The sequence below is a fragment of the Liolophura sinensis genome, chromosome 6 (genome assembly GCF_032854445.1).
Source record: "Liolophura sinensis isolate JHLJ2023 chromosome 6, CUHK_Ljap_v2, whole genome shotgun sequence".
Lineage (NCBI taxonomy): Eukaryota > Metazoa > Mollusca > Polyplacophora > Chitonida > Chitonidae > Liolophura > Liolophura sinensis.
The window spans coordinates 58,749,655-58,770,143 of record NC_088300.1 but is presented as its reverse complement, the minus strand read 5'-3'; the positions used below and the strand labels follow the sequence as shown (position 1 = coordinate 58,770,143).

Genomic DNA, 20,489 nt, shown 5'->3' with positions numbered 1-20,489 from the left:
AGTTCCTGTGAGTTGTTACCAACCTGTGATACAGAAGTACTCTATCTATACCCGTGTGTTGATCCTCAGACATACCTGGGAGATTAAATATTCATGTTGTCTGTAGCATTAAGAGTTCTAGATATTTAAGTCTGAATGTCAGTTTGTGAGTGTTTATTGTACACAGGGGTCTGGTCATCTCTACACATATATGTATTTATTTATTTATTTGATTGGTGTTTTACGCCATACTCAAGAATATTTCACTTATACGACGGCGGCCAGCATTATGGAAACTGGGCACAGCCTGGGGAAACCCACAACCATCCGCAGGTTGCTGACAGACCTTCCCACATACGACCGGAAAGGAAGCCAGCATGCATGTATATGTACACTGTATGTGTCGATAGTATTGGCCTAAACGGCCAACCTGACAACCTGCCAACAGCACACAACCTGACCAAACCTTTTCTACATTTACCAAAGGTCAGCGGTTTTTCCCGGGCACTCCGGTTTCCTCCATAAATAAAACCAACTGCCATCTATAAGTGAAAAAATCTTGAGTTGTGTATTTCACATGGTTAACCCAATTAAATATATTTACACATAACACTAACAGTGACTTGCACATACACTAACAGTTATACAAGTACACACAAGCGTAAGAAAAATGTTGTCAGCCGAGTTTTTGCCCCGCCCACCTATCCCGGGTTACTATGGCGTGTCTACCTGCCTGAAGTCTTTCTGATCCACACTGAAGCTCACTCTACTACCACTCAGCCCACACACTTCCCCAAACTCCCCAAAGATCATCACAATACTGGTATTGCCAAGTTCACAACACAAACCAGATGGCACGAAACAAGTGGAGAAAGGCCAATACATGCGTTTGTAATGAGTAATGATTCTGGTCAATATTTCTGTACACTTTGGGGAGCGAGGGTTGGGGGTGGGGGAATAGGACAAATCGTTAGGAAAATGAAGGCATTCAGCTATATAACAGTAGCAAGGATGTGGAGGCATGTCAGGAGGAAAATGTTTCTGGCATGGACAGTGACTGTGACCAAATTGGTAATGACTGGGGGAATAAGGACTGGGCCAAATCATAGCGTTACTATAAACCGTCTGCGGCTGACAGGCTGGGTCTGGCTGATTATGAGGACCCGACCGTAGATAACTGTACACAGGTCACCTACAGTGTAGTTCCCCTCTGACATGCAGCCCATATAGCCTCACAGGGATCAAGTAGATTCTCCTTATTGAATAATTCACCTCCATGGAGACGTCTGTTAAAAACATTCTCCAGCAGAATATGACAGGTTGGCTGATGAACGGTTCATCGGATAGCATTTATACTCTCCTCACATAAAAACCAAGGTCACAATATACAAGTAATCCTCAACTTTCCTCATGTATAAACATAGGAGCACTCCTGGGAAGCTCAGACATAATCGTCCATCATAACCATAGCACATGTTACTGAAGTCTCCTCTTTGGAAATGTACACATAACACACCACACAATCACACAACAGATGTACATGTAGTAATACTTTAGATGGGGGGGGTGAGGGGTGGGGTGGGGGGGCTCTGTGGCCTAGTTGGTTGTCATGCGGGCGCAGCGTAATGACCCAGGAGCCTCTCACCAATGTGGTCGCTGTGAGTTCAAGTCCTCTCCGGCCGTACGTGGGAAGGTCTTCCAGAAGCCTTCGGATGGTTATGGGTTCCCCCAGGGCTCTGCCCGGTTTCTTCCCACCATAATGCTGGCCACTGTCATATAAATTCATGAAATATTCTTGAGGACGGTGTAAAATACCAATCAAATGAATAAATAAATTAAATACCTTAGCAGGTAGTGTAGGCTGATGATGCAATTATGTACAATGTATCATATGGCAATAATGAATAATAATGAGTGTAGGGCAAATCTGTAGACAATACATTAGATAAATGTCAGTTTCACCTGTTTATTTTTCCATTAAGCCTAAAAGTAAAAGGTGCCAATGTATAATTTGACTGGTTCTAAACCGTTTCCCTGTGTGATGTAACAATTAATTTATCATTTATAATTAGCAATTTAACATGTACATCCTTTTGTACAAAGTTTTTTTGGGGGTTCGTTCGGAATGATTATGGCTTTATGACACCTTGGCTACATTGCAGCCATGTCAACAATTTTAGCCCAAAAGTAATACTTAATGATATTTATTTGCCTCTAAAAAGTATTTTTTTGGGGGTGAAATTCTGGGCCATTCACATGTAAATTCCGGCCTGATTTCCTGCATCTCTAACTAGATTGCCATTAAATACATGTATGGAAAACAGCACTAAAAGTCCAGCAATATATATAACAGAAGATATTCAGGCTATGTTTTCTGCTCACTTAGCTTGACTACCCCTGCATGGATGAAATACCAAAGTACAGCGTTAAACATCAAAGAAAGTCACCTAAAGTTAAGTAAATTAAACCTAAAACTGCAATTTCAGAAGCACAAAAAGACCATACAAAGATATTTTTTAAGTCAGCACTGGAATTTGTCTGATATGAAATTATCGAAACTTCACAAAAACTCTTAAATGGCAAATTATATGATGGATGAGTCAATCAGAATCAAGAAAAATGTGTCCCTTGAAAAGTGCTAAACTTCATGTGCGAAATGCAGTATGTAAACAGACCAGATATATCCACTGCGAGTATCGGCACATGTAGTCCCTAGATACAGTATTACTTATTAGCTATCTCAAGTGTGACTATGAGAATTGTCAACACTTAAATAGTGTGTAACCAAGGAAGTATATGTGTACACACGCAGACCAAAACATGGGGCAAGCACAGGGGAGGTACACCACCTTAATTAGCATTCTATATGTATGTACATGTATATGAAGAGAGAGATATGTTTTTTTATAAATCCTATTACCCTGTCATATTAATTTACACTAGTGCCAGCAGGGTGTCAACTTGGTTTTGTCAACCTACTACACATACATGTTATTACATTGTATCCCATACATGACTTCACCAGCACGCTCTAATTCAGTCTGTTCAGGACATACACTGTACATGTACATCAGCTGGAGGACGTATGTTCATATGCTTGATACAGAACTGAAGGGGTTAATTCTACAGAAACATAACCTACATGTAAAAACTGACTATGTATATAATTCTCACATACATGTATACTGTTCGTTTGTCATGCTTTTAGACAGGTGATCACCAAGGATGTGGATATTACTAAGCTGGGCAACATATACAGTATAAATCTGTTATCAGTACTTGGATTAGGCCTGCTGAAGGATCCTGATCATTTAATCTGATCAACTGTCTGTTTACACACTAGTATGAAATACACACGTCATGTGGTTCATGTCCATTATGCATGTCCATGTACTTGTATAACCCCAGCTAAATACAGTGTAGGTAATAATAAAACAGTTCATATGTGAATATGGATACTATAAATACTAAATACATAGACGTACATGTATAATTGATCCAGACTTTGCTAGTACAAATTCACTTAGGGTGTTATGAATATGGGGTCAGCTGAAGCCTGACCTTAAGCTGGCTGCCATGCTGACAGCTGTATATAATTTTCAGATAATAACCATCAAATGCATGAGGCCTTACAAATGACAGAATAAAAATAAAATTCTCAATAGTGTATAAAAAACATACATGTACAGAAAACTATCCACATATATATATACATACATATGAATTAAAATGGAAAAATTAGTGATAATTTTGTAATTTTTCTCAGAACAAATGTAATAAGGAAAAGTTGCATATAGAAAATACCAAAAAGAAAAAAAAATATACCAGTAGATTGAGAACGTCTAAATTTAATTTATTTTTTTAATTAAAAGTTTTCAAAACCAAATGAATACGTAATGAAGTTCGAGCTCTGGTTTCTAATTAATTTGTCTACTGTATTTCACAGCTCACTTCTTCCAATGAGCAAAAGCAATCACCATAACCAAGGCATGGCTCAACACTGATCCAGTCAAATTTGTTTTGTTAGTCAACATGTCATGGTGTAAAATGATGCCTCTGTGAACTGATTAAACTAAAGATGATTTGATCCATCTCAGATACATATGCATGTAACAGATGTCAGCTACTAATCAGACAAACATGAATAAATTACAAAACATACATACCAAAAATAATACTGTTTTATTATGTATATTAATTAGTTAATGTACATTTCACATAGGCACACCAGAGTTCTTTTCTTATCTGCATGCCAAATCATAACAATGAATGCTATGTCCAAACAGCTGAAGGTATCTGCATGCCAAATCATAACATTGAACGCCATGTCCAAACAGCTGAAGGTATCTGCATGCCAAATCATAACGATGAAAGCTATGTCCAAACAGCTGAAGGTATCTCCATGCCAAATCATTACAATGAACGCCATGTCCAAATAGCTGAAGATATCTGCATGCCAAATCATCACAATGGACACTATGTCCAAACAGCTGAAGGTATCTGCATGCCAAATAAATAACAATGAACGCTATGTCCAAACAGCTGAAGGTATCGATCTGCATAAAAAGTCACTGTGTGGAAATTAAAGGTAAATCAATTAATGTGACAGAGAAAGTACAAATACATGTACTTCAGAGCAGGGAAGTTCATCAATAAGTGGATCAAGTTTGACAAGAAGGAAAAAAATGGGGAGAGAGAAAAAAAAAAGAAGATGTGAATGAGTCCAAAACGCCATTTGATCTAATGCTGAAATGAAGCATTGATAGATTAGTTCCGGTAAAGGCCTCTCAAATCGAATCTCAACTGAATTGAGACAAGAAGGTTCAAAGGCAGAACTTTAATGGTTACTCAGTATGCTCTGCAAAATTTCATTCATTGCTGTTTATAACCAGATCGTCCCCAAGCGAGTCATCTCAAAGGTCAGCTGATAATATAAATCTGCCATCCTAACATCAGCATGGTAAAGTTGTGGGTATCATGAAGAGATTGTATGTATCTGTAACCACATCATGATAGACCACATGGACTCCATCCATGCATAATCTACCAAGGCTACCAAGCAACCTGGTCAACACAGAAACACATAAACAAACGTACAACCAACTTCTTATGTAATACAGGCAGAGATGACTTTGTACATGTACATGAAGTACATGTAATTAGAAATGACAATTACAGGAAATAATTAGAAATTACACCTGTACAATAACATGTACATGAAATAACTAGAAATTGCACCTGTACAATAACATGTACATGAAATAATTAGAGACTGCACCTGTACAATAACATGTACATGAAGTAACTAGAGATTGCACCTGCCATGATGACACTGTACCTGTTTATACATGTATACTGTGCGTGATAATTACCTATATTGACCGTACATGTACACGCACTTCTAGACATGCAAGATGAACATTTCACATGGACATGTACAAGTGGCACATGCACATATAAGAAATGACACTGCACTGGTAGAAAGTAGTCATACATGTACTGTGTATGAGGACCCTGAAAAAGAACATGCATAACCAACAGTGATAACATAGCACTTACAACCATCAGTGATAACATAGCACTTATAGCCATCAGTGATGACACTATCTAAAAATATATGTACAGTTACGAATCAGGTATGTACATATTCTTTAATACATGTAAATGTAAAGGTTTGGTCCTTCAACAAAAGGAATCTGTGTCTACTGATGCCTTGACAAGACTAACTGTTATATCCACTCCATTATAGCAGCCAGGTCATGTCTAATGTGTCATGGTACACTGCTTCCTCCAAATGGCATATCTGGGGAAGTGTATTTACAGCGCACTGTTCAGCGTTTGGTTTATGGTGCTGGGATGCAGACACTCTTAGCATTGTGTACAGGTCCTATATGCAGATCAAATCAAGACAGATCTGTTTTAATCTGATCAGATCAATGGGAATTAGTAGGGGAAACACTGCCTGCAGACACCAGTATGGTTGACAGTGCAACTACATGGACTCAAACGGTCTGTTTCAAACAGTATTAAATGAACAAGCAGCCTTAACCTGCCACTTGTACAATACCATGTACATGTACACTGATACAATGGTATATACATGTATGTATACAGATGTAGGTGTAGGTATTATAGGCCTTTTATTATCACTATCTGCTATATACTAAACGGCTTGAATAATGCCATGGTCATAGTGTACATAACAGTGTACTTGAACGATAAAAATGAGTTTGCAGAGAAGTTTAGGGTCACATGTAACAAAGACTCAATTGCGTCACTTTTTTGCAAACTCATTCTTATCGCAATGATTTGCATTTAATTACATACATGCACAATAACCCACAATTCATGTAGGAACATATAACTTGTAACATGTCTCCCAGCTTATTAAATATAAGTATGTACATGTATCTCAGCACTTGATGCATCATTTTAGGCCTGTTTGAATGACATGCTCATGGAATATGGATCTACAGTTAAAGGGCATTCCAAATAGTCCTGGGTTAGCTTTGGCAAGTGAAAGGATACAACAATTAACATGACCTTTATATGCATGCTATTTTTTGGGATAAAAATGTTTGAAGCCCTTGAGCTTCCTTTCAACGTACACACTCGCACATTATGTATGTACACGTATATGTATGTTTGTATGTATATATATGTTTATGTATGTTTTTTAATTTATTTATTTGATTGGTGTTCTACGCCGTAATCAAAAATATTTCACTAATATGACAGCGACCAGCATTATGGTCGGAGGAAACCAGGCAAAACCCGAGAGAAACCCACGGCCATCTGCAGGTTGCTGGCAGACAGTCCCATGTTTGACTGTAGATGAAGCCAGCATGAGCTGGACTTGAGCTCACAGTGATCGCATTGCTGAGATGCTCTTCAGTCACTGCACCGTGCTGGTGTGCTAACCACTTGGCCACAGAGGCCCACTACAGGCCTATATATGTTGCATAAGTATGTATGACTGGATTTGTCAATTCTGAATGTCTACAACAACAATCATGGGAACCATTTGATGTCTGTCTGACCCTGATAATAGTAGTATTATTACTGAGTCAATAAAACAGCAAGGTCAGAGAACAAGGACCACAGGTGATGAGGTCATGTTACCTACATGTATGCAATACTCAGATCAACCTGCTATACACCATGTTTGTCATACTCAGGGAAAACGCCTTACCTACAACTGTATTTGAGATACACAGCAAGTCGACCATCATTCCACAGAGAGTCCTATCTAGTTACAAGGACCACATGTGAATTAATCTTGACTTCAGTTTTTATTTGTGTCTATACAAACTGTCAATGCACTACAAACTGATTTATAATGACGCACTAGCTAGTAAATTGTGCTGCATGCGCTTACTCAATCCAGAAAAACTGAATTCTGGATTACATGAAAAATCCTTTTGAGAAAGGGCACATTCCCATTTTGTCTTACCATTGATTACTACTTTACATGTATCATCAATTAATTCCCTGAACTGCTAAAATGGAGGTCAAAGTTCAATCCAAATATACAGATGTATCTGCTATCTGTGTATACCTGTTTCTGTCCATCTGTTTCCCACAGCTCTATCACTGAATAAACACTACTACCAATGAAGATCTATCTTCCCATTAAACATATTATACAATACATGTACACTTATCACATACCAGATGTATATTTATCTTCCAACAGGAGAAATTGTTGGTTTCGCCTTTCCAAACAGAAAGTGAACTTTTCAGATTTCAGCCATAGTGTGTACACTTCTCGTGATCAAGCTGCACACTTTTCAGCCATGGGTCGCCGTTCTGTGTACTTCCAGACTTTGGTTATCATGTGTTTTTTCATAGCCACATGAAAATGAAGAGCTTGTAAGAGTGTGTAAACTTCTAATAAGCTTTCAGCTAAAGAGAAACGGTGATTGCTGTTTAGTAAAATAGAAACTTACACGCCGAACCTAATGTGGAGATGGTCAATACTGCACATATAGGGTATACAACAAGAACAAAGCTGAGTGAACATCATAAACAAAAGCTTCAGCTGGGGTTATCCTAAAGATCTACATTGTCTGTGGATTCATTGTTTGTTATGACCAAGTGTTTCCATGAACCCAGGCAACCGGCATCAAAGATCTGAAGTACACCATCATATATTAGCAAAAGCAGACAGGGTGGAAAATATCTAATGAATCAATAACATCAAAGAGAGATGAGAAAAAAATGTGGATGTAGATTTGCATCAAGTGTCACAATATTTAATGTCTACAATACTGTCATGGAACTTTAATGGCTCTGAGAGTGAGGTTACTCACTGTAAATTACTGAGATTGAGCATAGACATGCAACTCTATAAGGAAATACTGAATCTTAATGCTTGTGAGGTAATTCTGCTCCCCTGTTGTGTCCAAGATTGGGGTTTCATCCGTCTCTGCTACAGATTCTCTTTATAGGAAAAACGTCACATCATCAGTTATTGCCCTAGTACATGCAACCTACATATGTACATGTACGCAGCTTACAATTCACTGAAATGAATTCACTGCACAGCTAATCAAAACATATTTATATGGGACACCGTATAAAGGTGTTTGATTATGGTCACTATGCAACAATATTTATAGTACAAGACTATCTTGCACCATAAATATTTATACAATGCATTTATGCCTGATGCTGGCCCAGGAGTATTGTACATGTATGTTACAAATACACAGGCAAACCAGTTGGAGCTGGATTCATTTCAAACATCTGACCTCATTAGTCAGGGGATGAAGACTCACTTGACAATCAATTCAACTGATGAGCTTAAACTTTCTGCTGATAAACAACCCAAACAAGAGAAACACCTGACAAAAAAGCAGAAATATCTGCTTCCGAGCCAACTGGAATATCCACTGTCAAAATAATTTGAACTTGGAAGTATATACTGTTTGCTGTTTTATAATGTTCTTACCTTGATGGAAACTCTGTTACAAACAGCCTTAGTTAACTTCAGCCAGGTGGGTAGCTCCAGTAACTCAGTCAGGACAGACTCATCTAACTCAAGGTTAGACAGTTCTCCCTCACCTTTCAATGTGCTCAGATTGATCTTATCTGGAGACAGATTCTTGGTAAATCTTAAAAAAAAAGAGGAAAAATGTTTTAATAACATTCACAGCTACTGTCTAAATGTATGCTTCATATAGTTTAAATTAACACATGCACACAAAAGAACATGGGTGAACGAAACCTCACGAATCAGGGATGTATTATGATAAATGTCAGACTTTCATTTGAATTTTCCATGGTGAGGGGGCAGGGGAAAGAAGAAACGTCAGAATAAAATAATTTACTTGATTGCTGTTTAATGCCATACTCAAGAATTTCAACAGTGGCAATTGGCTTCATAGGTGGAAACAACAGAATTTGGACAAGTTAATGACAAACTTTCTTACACGTAATGTTCAGATGTATTTAATTGTTCACAATATTAGAAGAAGGTGTTGTCTTCAATGAAAATCAGACTGCGCAAATGGAACCACAATTGTCATTGACAGCTTATCGAAACCCCACAAACAGCACATACATATATATACCAGACAATTGACTCTTAGCCTGCAAAGTTTCCAATGTTTGTGAGGTGTGATGGTTTGCTATGCAATCTGTTTTCTTTCCTAGGTAATACAATCAATGAGTTAAAACATACACATGAATATGTTCAGTTACAGGTATCTTGGCTCTACATTTGTACAGACTATTCCAGGAAAAGTCCACTCTATTCCCACACTACATAAACCAATTAAATGGTTAAATGGTACACATACATGACATCTAACTAACAAGCCATCCATAACCATGGTCTTATCTACTTAAAGGTCTTGTCGGAGTAAATTTATTTATTTGAATGGAGTTTTTAAAAGACGGCGACCAGCATCATGGTGTGAGGAAACCGGGTAGAGGCCGGAGGAAACCCACGACCATGCTGGCAGACCATCCCACGTTTGGCCGGAAAGGAAGCCAGCATGAGCTGTGTAAGAGTAAATTAATTGAAAACAAAGTGCATGTATTCTTAATCATGTTAACAAGACAAAAATATTAGGAATTTGAAATCAGAATATTAATTCCCAGTGATTTTTATAACACAACATGCAGTATGATAAAACTTAGTTGCCCTGTACATGGAACAGCATTTTCAAAACAAGCCATGTGAGATTCGGATTATATTCTGTTGCTACCCCAGTGCATGCAATATCCTAACTTGATCACAATTGCAATAAACATACGTCACCAATGCGGTTGCTGTGAGTTCAAGTCCAGCTCATGCTGGCTTCCTCACCGGCTGTACATGGGAAGGTCCTCCAGCAACCTGCGGATGGTCATGGATTTCCCCCGGGCTCTGCCCGGTTTCCTCCCACCATACTGCTGGCCGCCGTCGTGAAGAATATTAAGTGAAATATTCTTGAGTACGGTGTAAAACACCAATCAAATAAATAAATAAATAAATAAATAAAAAAACATACGCATAAACTTTCACTACAGGCAATGTTTCTGGCAGTAAGCAAATGTAATTTGGTAGCAATAAAATAAAACAAATTACTTTTGTATTAATTTCCATGCATGATCGCATCACTCTGTGCTATGTATAGACGAGTTCACACTGTTAGCACAATTGTTTTCATTTGACCTAAATAAGCAGGACCAGCTGTCTAATGAGTTATTTAGATAATTAGTCGTTTGTATTGAATGGTACATAACGATGGAAAGCTGAGGGACATCCCCTGACCTATCTAGGCTTCCTTAACTCCTGTCCCCGCGACACGCCTCCCACCCAGACTGAGTGATGTCTTAAGCAAATGCTAGACTGCCCAGTTCACAACTTAGGCCTAGAAACCCCTACCACCTAATCCGTATCCGTGTCACTGTCAGTGTCACACAAGATCCTCCTGACAGCTCATAAACCTTTCTATTGGACCAAATATGATTAGATCTACAAATATACTCACTTAGACAAATGTTTTAAGATCTGGTTCTTGATAAGTGATGCCATATTGTAGGTTAAAGATCACAAATATCACCGGCATCACCCTAGAAACTGTTCAGAAACTGTGTCATTTCGAGTGCTGCCAACGGGTCACTACCAGCCGGCGTCATCACCAACTACACAACGTGGACGCATGGATTCATCTATAACAAAGTTTCTCTCCACTCCTACACCGTAGTTAACATAGGCAGGTGGTGATAAGGCTTTCGTCCTCACAGAGACATCAGGTTTAGAATGGTACAAACTGACATTTGAGCCAGTCATTATTCCACTTTGCGAGTGTCGGAACGAACATGCGTCGCAGACCGGAAGTCGGTTATCGAGCAGCGGAATTTCTATGTGCAAAATCCCGAGGACTGGAGAGTGGACGTGTGATTTTATCATCAGGCTGATGTATGATGTTATCGTCAGGCTGACGGTGTTCAGCATGTTCATCAAAGGGAATAAGATAGTGTGGCAATCACAATCACTTCTTCAACGAATGGGGCTATGCATTACAAACATAAAGCTGCATCACTGATGGATATGTTCAGGACTACATCATCTAAATTTGTTGGCATGCATTGCATACAGTAAAATAGACCTACACGTGCATCTGTTGGTTAAGTCATGGAGATATACCTGCATGGTTAAACGCATGCATATCTATTTAATAAAGTGTACTTGTATATGTTTAAACAATATGTTGTCACAATGGGTTATTCCTTTTTTCTTATTTATTTATCTATGTTTTCATTTATTGAATGAATGAGTGAGTGCTTGGGGTTTAACGTCGCGCTTAACAATTTTTCAGTCATATGAGGACGAATGAACCCTTAGAGTGCATGTAATGTGCCTCATTGTTGCAGGACGGATTTCCACCGCTCTTTTATCTAGTGCTGCTTCACTAAGAGGCCTTACCGAAGGCAAGTAAGCAGCCCGCCCGAGCCATTATACTGCTACAGGTCAACCAGTCGTTGCACGTACTATCCCCTTCATGCTGAACGCCAAGCGAGGAACTTCCTCTTTTAAAGTTTTAGGTGCAACTCGACCCAGGATTGACCCTGGATCTATCGCTCCGGTTCATTTATGGAATTATAAACTGAATAAAGCATCATACTGAAGTATTAATATTATTTTTTAAAATCAAAATCAAGAGTTACTTTAGGGAAACGGCATATGAGAACTGTTGCGTGACTTAAAATTATTTCAATGATACGCTGCATAGAAATCAGATTTAACTACATTTATCACTATACAGAGTGAACTAATCAGTTAATAAAATTTAGGCTGTTGGCTATTTTCTAGATACCTGTAATATCAATATTCAGTCAAAAAATCTATATTAGAAACTTAGTATATGAACGATACCAGTATATTTGAAACAGATTTATGCTGAAAAAGTACCAAAAAGGATAGGCTATATATTTAGGCTAGCATTCAGTTGCTCAGAACACAACCCTTGTACCCAGCACCTTCATGGCAGGTGTGATTTTTAATGTATGAGAGCTTTGCATAACTGTGCCAAACCCAGTGATACCATATATAATGCGGTGTAAGGTGGCTCTGGTGACAGATCACGAAAGTGAAAGCTTGCCGGATCAAGGGAGACAAGCGATATGGAAACGGGGACATAACTCTCAAGCAAAAACAACCGGAAGTTCACAGACCCACGTGTTTGACATTTACTTTGCGCGGTCTTGCCCGGAGTTGCAGCTATCTTTTTGGTCAGGATGTTAAGAATCTTTGCAAGAAGAGTAAGTGTCGGGAATAAAACACTTTCGAGGCACGGGTCGACTAATGCCGATTCAACTATGATCAGTAAATTCAAATCAGTGCCACTCAGTGATATCACTGTGAAGTTCGTGAAAACTGACATTACAGACCCACACTCAAGTGATGATGTACATGCATGTGTATGAGAACCCAAAATTCGGCAGCACACACACAAAAAAGACTCAGTTGATTTTGTCATTTGATTCGATTTGGTCATTGTATACAGTATCACTTGATTTTAGTGGGTACCCATAAAACTAATTGACTTCATGTTTATGGATGATTTTTGGAGATGTAGGTCTATATATATATGTAGGCCAGGTATGTTTGCATATTTAGTACAACACAAGTGTCTGCAAACTTCAGACCATGGAGACATATTTGATGGGTAATTTTTGTTCCCAACTCGGTGACAAACTGCCACGGCAACTGCATCAGGTTTTTGAATGGCGTACGCTCTTACTTTGGTTTGGCGCCATTCCTGGCCGAACAAAGTTTTGCGAAACCTCATGTCAGGGAAATCTCGGACTAATTTAGTACCGTGCACAATTAACTTCTGGAAAACATTATAGTTACATGATACTTTTAAAGTAAAAGAAAGCTGAAATATGAAGTCTGGTTCATCATATAGACAACTGAAAACTAAAAACTGTGTAAAAATACTTCTATTTATTTTTTCAGATTTTTTGAGTGTTGAAGGCATTCAAATATTTAAATACTATGGTGGGCTTTTTGAGCCATATTAACAGTATCTAGGAACTCTGACGTCACACTATCTGGTTTTCCTGATGTTCACCAGAAAGGAAAGGAATTTTTGGGAACATTATATCAGTAATCATTTACTCATGAGCAAAAAGGGGTTATTTTAACACCCAGTGGCATGATTACAGTTGGAAAAACTTCCTGGGATGTCTGATAGTATAGTCCGTAAAGCCCACCTTGGAATTCATATATTTGAATGCCTTAAACTTGCTTCACAAAAATATATAAAAGTATATTTATGCATAGTTTTAGTGCACTGGCACTGGATTGACACCTGGTATTTGTCACACCCTGTGTACTTGGTATAATAAGAGAAAATTAACTTAATCACTGCAGAGGTTGAAACATTCATGAAATATAATAATGTTGCTGTCTGTTGTATATTGTTGTATATTTTAGGTTGGTCGTCTAGCTAAACAGTCCACCAGAGCTTTCAATGAAGGTCAGATTGAGGTAGAAGAAGAAACAAAGCGATATGAAAAATGTAAGATAGATTTGATGTAACTGCATGATTATACAAATTTGTATTTCCATTGTCCATTTGTTTTTATTTTGCATATGAGTATAGGTCACATCCATATATATCCTGGTAATATAAAGAAGTATATCTTTTAATATTAGATGTGAATAGGTGGGAAAAGAGAAGTTTGGCATTGAACAGGTATATCACAATGGGATTCTTTAATGACATTAAATGATGTGTTACAAAATATTTAGGGGTTACAGAAATTAGGCTGTGTCAGTTCAGGTCTTGGTCAAGCCAGAAACGACTGTTAACCCTCTTGATCATTAAGCTGCGTCCAGTTTCATCCCTTCATAAACCTGAGTGCCTTTCTGAAAGCTTAATATCCTTGAGTAGTACATCCGGTGGTAAAAAGCCGATCAGACATACAAATTTCTGTAAAGTTAGGGGCTTGCACTGGCTGAGCAATCTGGCATGCCTCAATTTAGCCCTTCTGCCTTTTATGACTTGACCCAGAGGGTTGAGTCTACTCAGTTCCTGCTGACTGAAGCTATTATTCCTTTCTTCTGTAATCCTCACTACTTAGATGTAAATATAATCTTCTTGTGTGCAGGTTACAACAGCAATAAAAAGTGAATATGTTAAGGCACATTTGTTCTCCTTTTTTGGTTATATGTGGTAAGGTCTGGCAGCAACCTGCGAATGGTCGTAGGTTTCGATCAGGTATTGCCCAGTTTCCTCTCACCACGAAGGCATAAATGCTGGTCACCGTCACATAAGTGAAGTATTATTGAGTACGGCATCAAACCCCAATCAAAGAAAAATTAAATAATAACTGTATTCCAGCATGAAATGTTAAATGTATAACATGTATGGTTCTCCGTCTTAGAATTCAAACATTCAACAATTTTCAATTGTCAAGCTTGTCTCTGGACAAATTCAGCATAATATTTTCATTTCTTGCCTTTTTCATTTCTTGCCTTTTTCATTTCTTTGTTCTTACGTTGATTTTTCCTGTCTAATTCTAGGCATTAATCAGGTGAACATCTTGGGACGTGTGGGCAGAGATGCAGAAATACGGGGCTCAGAGATCCACCCAGTTGTTGTCTTCTCAGTGGCAACAAACAATTTCTACACAAAGGCTGATGGTAAATTTATCACTTACACTGATAATCTCACTGTGTTCCTTAATTTTTGAAGCTTGAAGAAAAAGGCATGGAAGTGGAACATCAGTGCAAGGATGTAGCAGAACTGTTGTAGCATCCCAAGCAATATGAAAGAGGAACAGTAGACTCACTGTAAACCGACCCTACTCGGGACCGAACAAAAATGTCGGTTTAGACAAGATGTCGGTGTATTAAACATGGGCAAGTAGCCTACAACAACAACATGTGTATTGTTCATACATATATGTTTAATTAAACTTGCTGTACAGTGATGCATAGTAACAAACTATGGAAAGAAGCTGATCTGTGCTTTACTTTAGTACATACGCATAATTGCTTTACAAAATATCGAACTTCATCACTCAAGTTCATTTCCACACGGCCACGCTTTGCTGGCCTACTGGCCATGGTCGGATGTTGTTAGGGCAATAGCAGGGAAAATTGTGACGGCAACTGTTGTTTGAGGCGTTTTTATTCAGTCACTAAGCTACTCAGTGTCGGACTTAACTTTCAATCACAGAGTGACTAAACTCTGATCTCCACAGGAGGTATGGTGCAGTATCAAGACAGGTGATCTCCACCTGCTGAAGTAGACAAGAGTTCACATAAGCAGATTATCTCCCTTCCCACTGATCTTCATTCACCTGGCGAGCAGGCAAGTAGGAGCCAAATGCAGAGTCTGTGGGATGTCATGCGACACGCTGCATCGGATTAGACAAGACAGTTAACACTCAGTGGAAATGTTTGTACTACAAACCACTGTCGGTGTTCAGAACAGATGAGTCGGCTTTCTGAAGGCAATTTACTGTCAAATGGAGCAGAAAACGGACCACGAAATGTTGTCGGTCATGCCAAGATGTTGGTTAATTAAGATGTCGGTGTTGAGAGAGTGTACTGTATTTCATTTTGTTACGCTGAAAAATGGTGCTAGATGTGGAAGAGTTTCTTATAAAGTTGGTCAGTAACATACCAAAGGTTGGTGGTTTACCCCAAGCTGCCCATTTTCTTCTAACCATAAAAATGACCTCATTTCAGTGAAAAGTTCTTGATTACAATGTTACTTACTAATCAAATAAATAAACAATAGAATCAAAGATAAATTAGGATAGTAGTTCACTTGGAGGCCTGTTATCAAAGTGTGAGAGAGACAGAACATCAAAGTATGAAATATGTATCTTGCTGAATGGATCATTGTTAATATTTTTTGTAGAAACACAGATCGCATCTCTGCTTGGTATGTTTCTGTGGTATTCAGAAATGTTAGAAGATTTTGTAACTGGTAATTCTAATAGTGCATGCCACTCTGAAAAACGTTTTGGCTCCCAGACTGTTGGGCACACAGACTAAATGAGTTGTATTAAAACCAGCAAGCAAACTGAACAGAAATAGGATAGTTTTCCTACAAGTAAGTTTTCATACAGATTACTTTCTTTCACAGACTTAAAACCTCTCATGAAGCAATTAAGATTTTGAGTTCCATTTTATAAAATTTCTGTGTGCATTGTCACTAGCTCACCTTTAAAGTTTGGTATGGGAAACTTTTTGTTTTCTAGGTATGGCATTATTGAGGGATGTTAAGTGATTGCTATTTTCTGTCATCTCTTACCGTGAATTTCATTGTAATTTAATATGAAAAGAAATTACTAAATTAATGTATAAAAACTGGTTTGTTTGTTTTAGGCACAAATGTATCTCGTGTTGACTGGCACAGAATTAGTGTCTTCAGACCAGGCTTGAGGGAGAAGATAGCTGCCAACATCAAGAAAGGGTAAGGGGCCGTTTTTGTAATCTTGCATCATTAATAATGATAAACAATTAGACACAATCTTGCCTGATCAATTAAAATGTAAAGTTACATCAGGTTGGTCTCATGCATTTCCGGGTGATTGCTTGAGGAACTTTAGGCCATGGATATATGCATGGACCTGAGTGGCTGTTACTGGTATTAGAGGGAGAAAGTGGTGGCCGAGTGTTTTCTTTTTTTTTTTGCTTTTCTACGTCACATCAGGTCACATCATTTTCATTGTACTTTGGGCCTTTGTCACATATTCCTGCAAAGCATTTGAAGTTGATATTTTTATGATGTTTTTGTTTTTTCAAAGCTTTCCAATCATGTAGATATATCCTCATCAGGAAAAATGGTGAATGGCTGGGACAGTTCAAATTATTCAGGTTTTATCAGTGGTTCATAGAAGTCATCTGGATGAGCCAGTATTCAGTCCATCGATTGAAAAAAAACAACTCAGTAACTAGAACTGGTCCCAATGGTACAGTTGGTAGAGCATCCGTTTCAATAAGTGGTAGATCCACGGCCAGTCCTGGGTCGGGTCACACACCTAAGACCTAAAAAGAGAAAGTGGCTTGGCGTTCAGCATGAAGGGGATAGTGCAATGACTAGTTGAGCCATATCAGCATAATGGCTTGGCGAACGGCTTACTTGTCTTCGGTAAGTTGTCTGAGTGAAGGAGCACTAGATAAAAGAGGGGTTGAAATCCGTCCTGTTACGTTGAGGCAAATTACATGCACTCTAAGAACTTCTTCGTCGTCATATGACTGAAAAATTGTTAAATATAACGTCAAACCCCAAGTGCTCACTCACTCACTCAATAACTGGTAACGTTTATTCAGTTTGAGGTTGTGTTTTTTAAAAAAAAATTTTTTTTAAATTTTACATAAATTCAATTTGAACATATCCCAAATTCCACAAAGCAATCTGTTCGTGTTATGAGTTATCTCCCTTTTATGGAAATCTTCATGATCCTCTGTGTTGATTAGATTTAAGAACCCAACTTTTGGAAGCGGAGGGGCGTATAAAATCAAACATGTCTAATTGTAAGCTTCTTTGGTCTCTGCCAAATTTATCCTAACGAATAAGGGTGGCCAGCAGTCCCCGCGTATCCGTATGTGTAAACCACCCTTAGATCGAGGTGTTGAGCTACACCAGTGACTGCATGTGAATGCACCCGGCCTGACTGATGTCCTCCCCTGACACCAGGTGGCGTTAATACCTTCAGCTCCTTTTAAGGCAAGCGTGCAGTTTGCGTACAGGTCTCGTTTTCATTAGTTTCGTTAGCAGTGTATTTTATCTCTCTAAAGAGGAGAGCCTCTCTATTTAAAGATCACTATAGTTCATACTCGGGGGTAATTCACTGTCTGTGGGTCTCTTTCTCATTGCCTGTGGCTGATTTTCACAGTATATTTCATGTGATCCTCGACCTGTCAATAAGTCAAATCAGGCTTCTTTTTAAACTGCTTTTGCTGACAGAAATCTTTGTTGAATTTGACTAGTAAGGATAATATTTCAGGAGAATTTAGATAAGGCACAGAACATTCATTTGGATTCTTTATTCAGGTTAGTTTCTAGTATACACAACGTGTAATGTGTTGGGTGGTTTTTGATTTTCTCAAATATATTTTTTTTCTCTTTAGATCATTTTTAAAATGTCTTTTTACACACTGAGAATGACAACCATATATTCCATATTTAAGCCATTAATACAGGACCATTCTCTCTTTATTCATGACTTTTGAATGTTTTTAAAAGTGATGTCAATAAAATAAAAGTGACCAATTGTGATGTCAAGACCAATTGCTCATCAGTCATTCTAGACCGATGCTCTAGGTTGTAAGCTTTCTGGGCAGGCCCTCGCACTTCACTGGACTGGTATCCTGAATACATGTAAGAGTAACTGCAATATGCGCCGATTATCAGTTAACAGTGTCAACTGGGAGGCCAGCTTGAGTTCATATATAGGCAGTGATAATCACTTTAATCACTGAAGAATAATAAAGTACAAAAATATTCAGTTTTAGTATCCCGAACAGTCCATCAAAATAAAAAAAAACCCACTCAATTTCAGCTAAAAGAAAAACTCAATTTCACCCAGATAGAGGTGGTTGGTATGTGGAGAAATGACTTCTATGAACCCGTTTATTTTATATCCTCCTCAGACATTTGAAGAAGATGTATTCTACCTGTAAGACATTAAGTGGTTTGGCCTTATTGTCATGATTAAATCCCAACTGAATTCTTCTGACATTCTACTTACTGGCTATGTTGCATCCTCCGTATATGTTTTTGCATCATTGCAGGGATCGTGTGTTTGTGAATGGCCGTATCCAGTATGATGATTATAGAGACAGGGAAACGGCCACTAGAACAGCTAATATTGTAGCAGGTAGGTGAACTCCCTGGTAAACGAGACCAGTGGCCATCCTTAAAAAAAGTCTTTGTTGGGCATAAATAGGGCGTTGATATCAAAAATAGTTCGTGATCACAGAGTATTAGCGTGACAACGCCGTAAAACTGTTGGGTGAATCTGGTTGTGGTGAGATATTTCATGATTAGCCACTTGTACTCAGAAGAACGGTTTTCCTGACATCCCCTTTAGTGTCTGAACAGTCCATGTTTGTACATGTATGTTTGGGGGTTTACCTTGTACTTAACAATTTTTCAGTCACACGATGATGAGTAATTAGATATTTGTACATATGCTGTGTCTTTTTGTGGCCGTGTGAGTCCATGATGCGAAAGTGCTGCGTCCACTGAAATGTCATGCTGAAGACACCATACATGACACCCCACACAGTCTACACTGACACCAGGCAACCAGTCCTATTTCCTTGCTCTACAGGCCATGTTAAGATGGTATTCTACTTTTTAAATGTTTGTTACAGATGATATTGTTAATTTGACGAAGCGGTACTTGAGGATGGAGGACGAATGATGAGGCTTCAAAATGGACAGTGATGAACAGATTATAGCCAGAGCTGTCCATTGCTGGAACAGTGGTCAGTGCGAGAGCTTGTATAGTGAAGAGCTCTGGTTTGACAACCGTAGAGGTCCTTTGTGACAGCCCTAGTTTGAAGTGATACAAAAATCTCTCACCACAAAATTCATACCCATAGGTTGTGGAACCCATGTTGGTTTTGTAAAAAAGAAGTTTTCATCACAACGGATTTGACTTTGTTGCTGAAATCTGACAACAGATTTTAGTTGTTGCTACTAAGGCTGCTGCACAAGTTTCAAAGAAAACTTAACATTTTTACATATACATGCCTTTTCAGCTAAGAAAATCATGTCTCATATTCAATTCTAAGCACTGCGGCAGTGTCTTTTTAAGAACAGATAAGGTAAAATACCTGGAACGTTTTAAACATTATGTACATGTACTTATAGTATTGCATTTGTCTATATTATCTTGCAAACAATAATACACAGTGGCAAAACACAATGAAAACAGAACTCCAAGAAGGACAGATTGGCAGAATGAGTTTAGAGATCAAGCTATTCAAAGACAATTGAGGAAATGTGAAATATCACAGCCTGGTTTCCTCCCTCCAT

At 38.3% G+C, this 20,489-nt stretch overlaps 2 protein-coding genes across 2 annotated transcripts in view; one reads left to right on the top strand and one right to left on the bottom strand.

Moving 5' to 3' along the window:
* The window catches only part of LOC135466135 (bridge-like lipid transfer protein family member 3B), a 62,678-nt gene extending 51,419 nt beyond the window's left edge, over nt 1-11,259 (bottom strand). Inside the window, 2 exon segments of the mRNA XM_064743504.1 lie at nt 8,933-9,095; nt 10,962-11,259. Coding sequence (XP_064599574.1) covers nt 8,933-9,095; nt 10,962-11,005 — 207 coding nt within the window. The 5' untranslated portion in view covers nt 11,006-11,259.
* Nucleotides 11,260-12,666: 1,407 nt separating this feature from the next.
* On the top strand, nt 12,667-20,487 carry LOC135468841 (single-stranded DNA-binding protein, mitochondrial-like). Its single transcript, XM_064747291.1, has 6 exons — nt 12,667-12,735; nt 13,916-14,000; nt 15,008-15,127; nt 16,826-16,913; nt 19,238-19,323; nt 19,823-20,487. The coding sequence occupies exons 1-6, from the start codon at nt 12,712-12,714 to the stop codon at nt 19,870-19,872; spliced, it is 453 nt and encodes a 150-aa protein (XP_064603361.1). The 5' UTR covers nt 12,667-12,711; the 3' UTR covers nt 19,873-20,487.
* The last annotated feature ends 2 nt before the right edge of the window (nt 20,488-20,489 follow it).

What these genes read in the sequence shown, in the direction of transcription:
- LOC135468841 (XM_064747291.1), top strand. Translation starts at nt 12,712, where the DNA reads ATGTTAAGAATCTTTGCAAGAAGA. An exon ending in GCTGCCAACATCAAGAAAGG is followed by an intron (nt 16,914 to 19,237) that starts GTAAGGGGCCGT and finishes GCATCATTGCAG; the next exon opens with GGATCGTGTGTTTGTGAATG. An exon ending in AACAGCTAATATTGTAGCAG is followed by an intron (nt 19,324 to 19,822) that starts GTAGGTGAACTC and finishes TGTTTGTTACAG; the next exon opens with ATGATATTGTTAATTTGACG.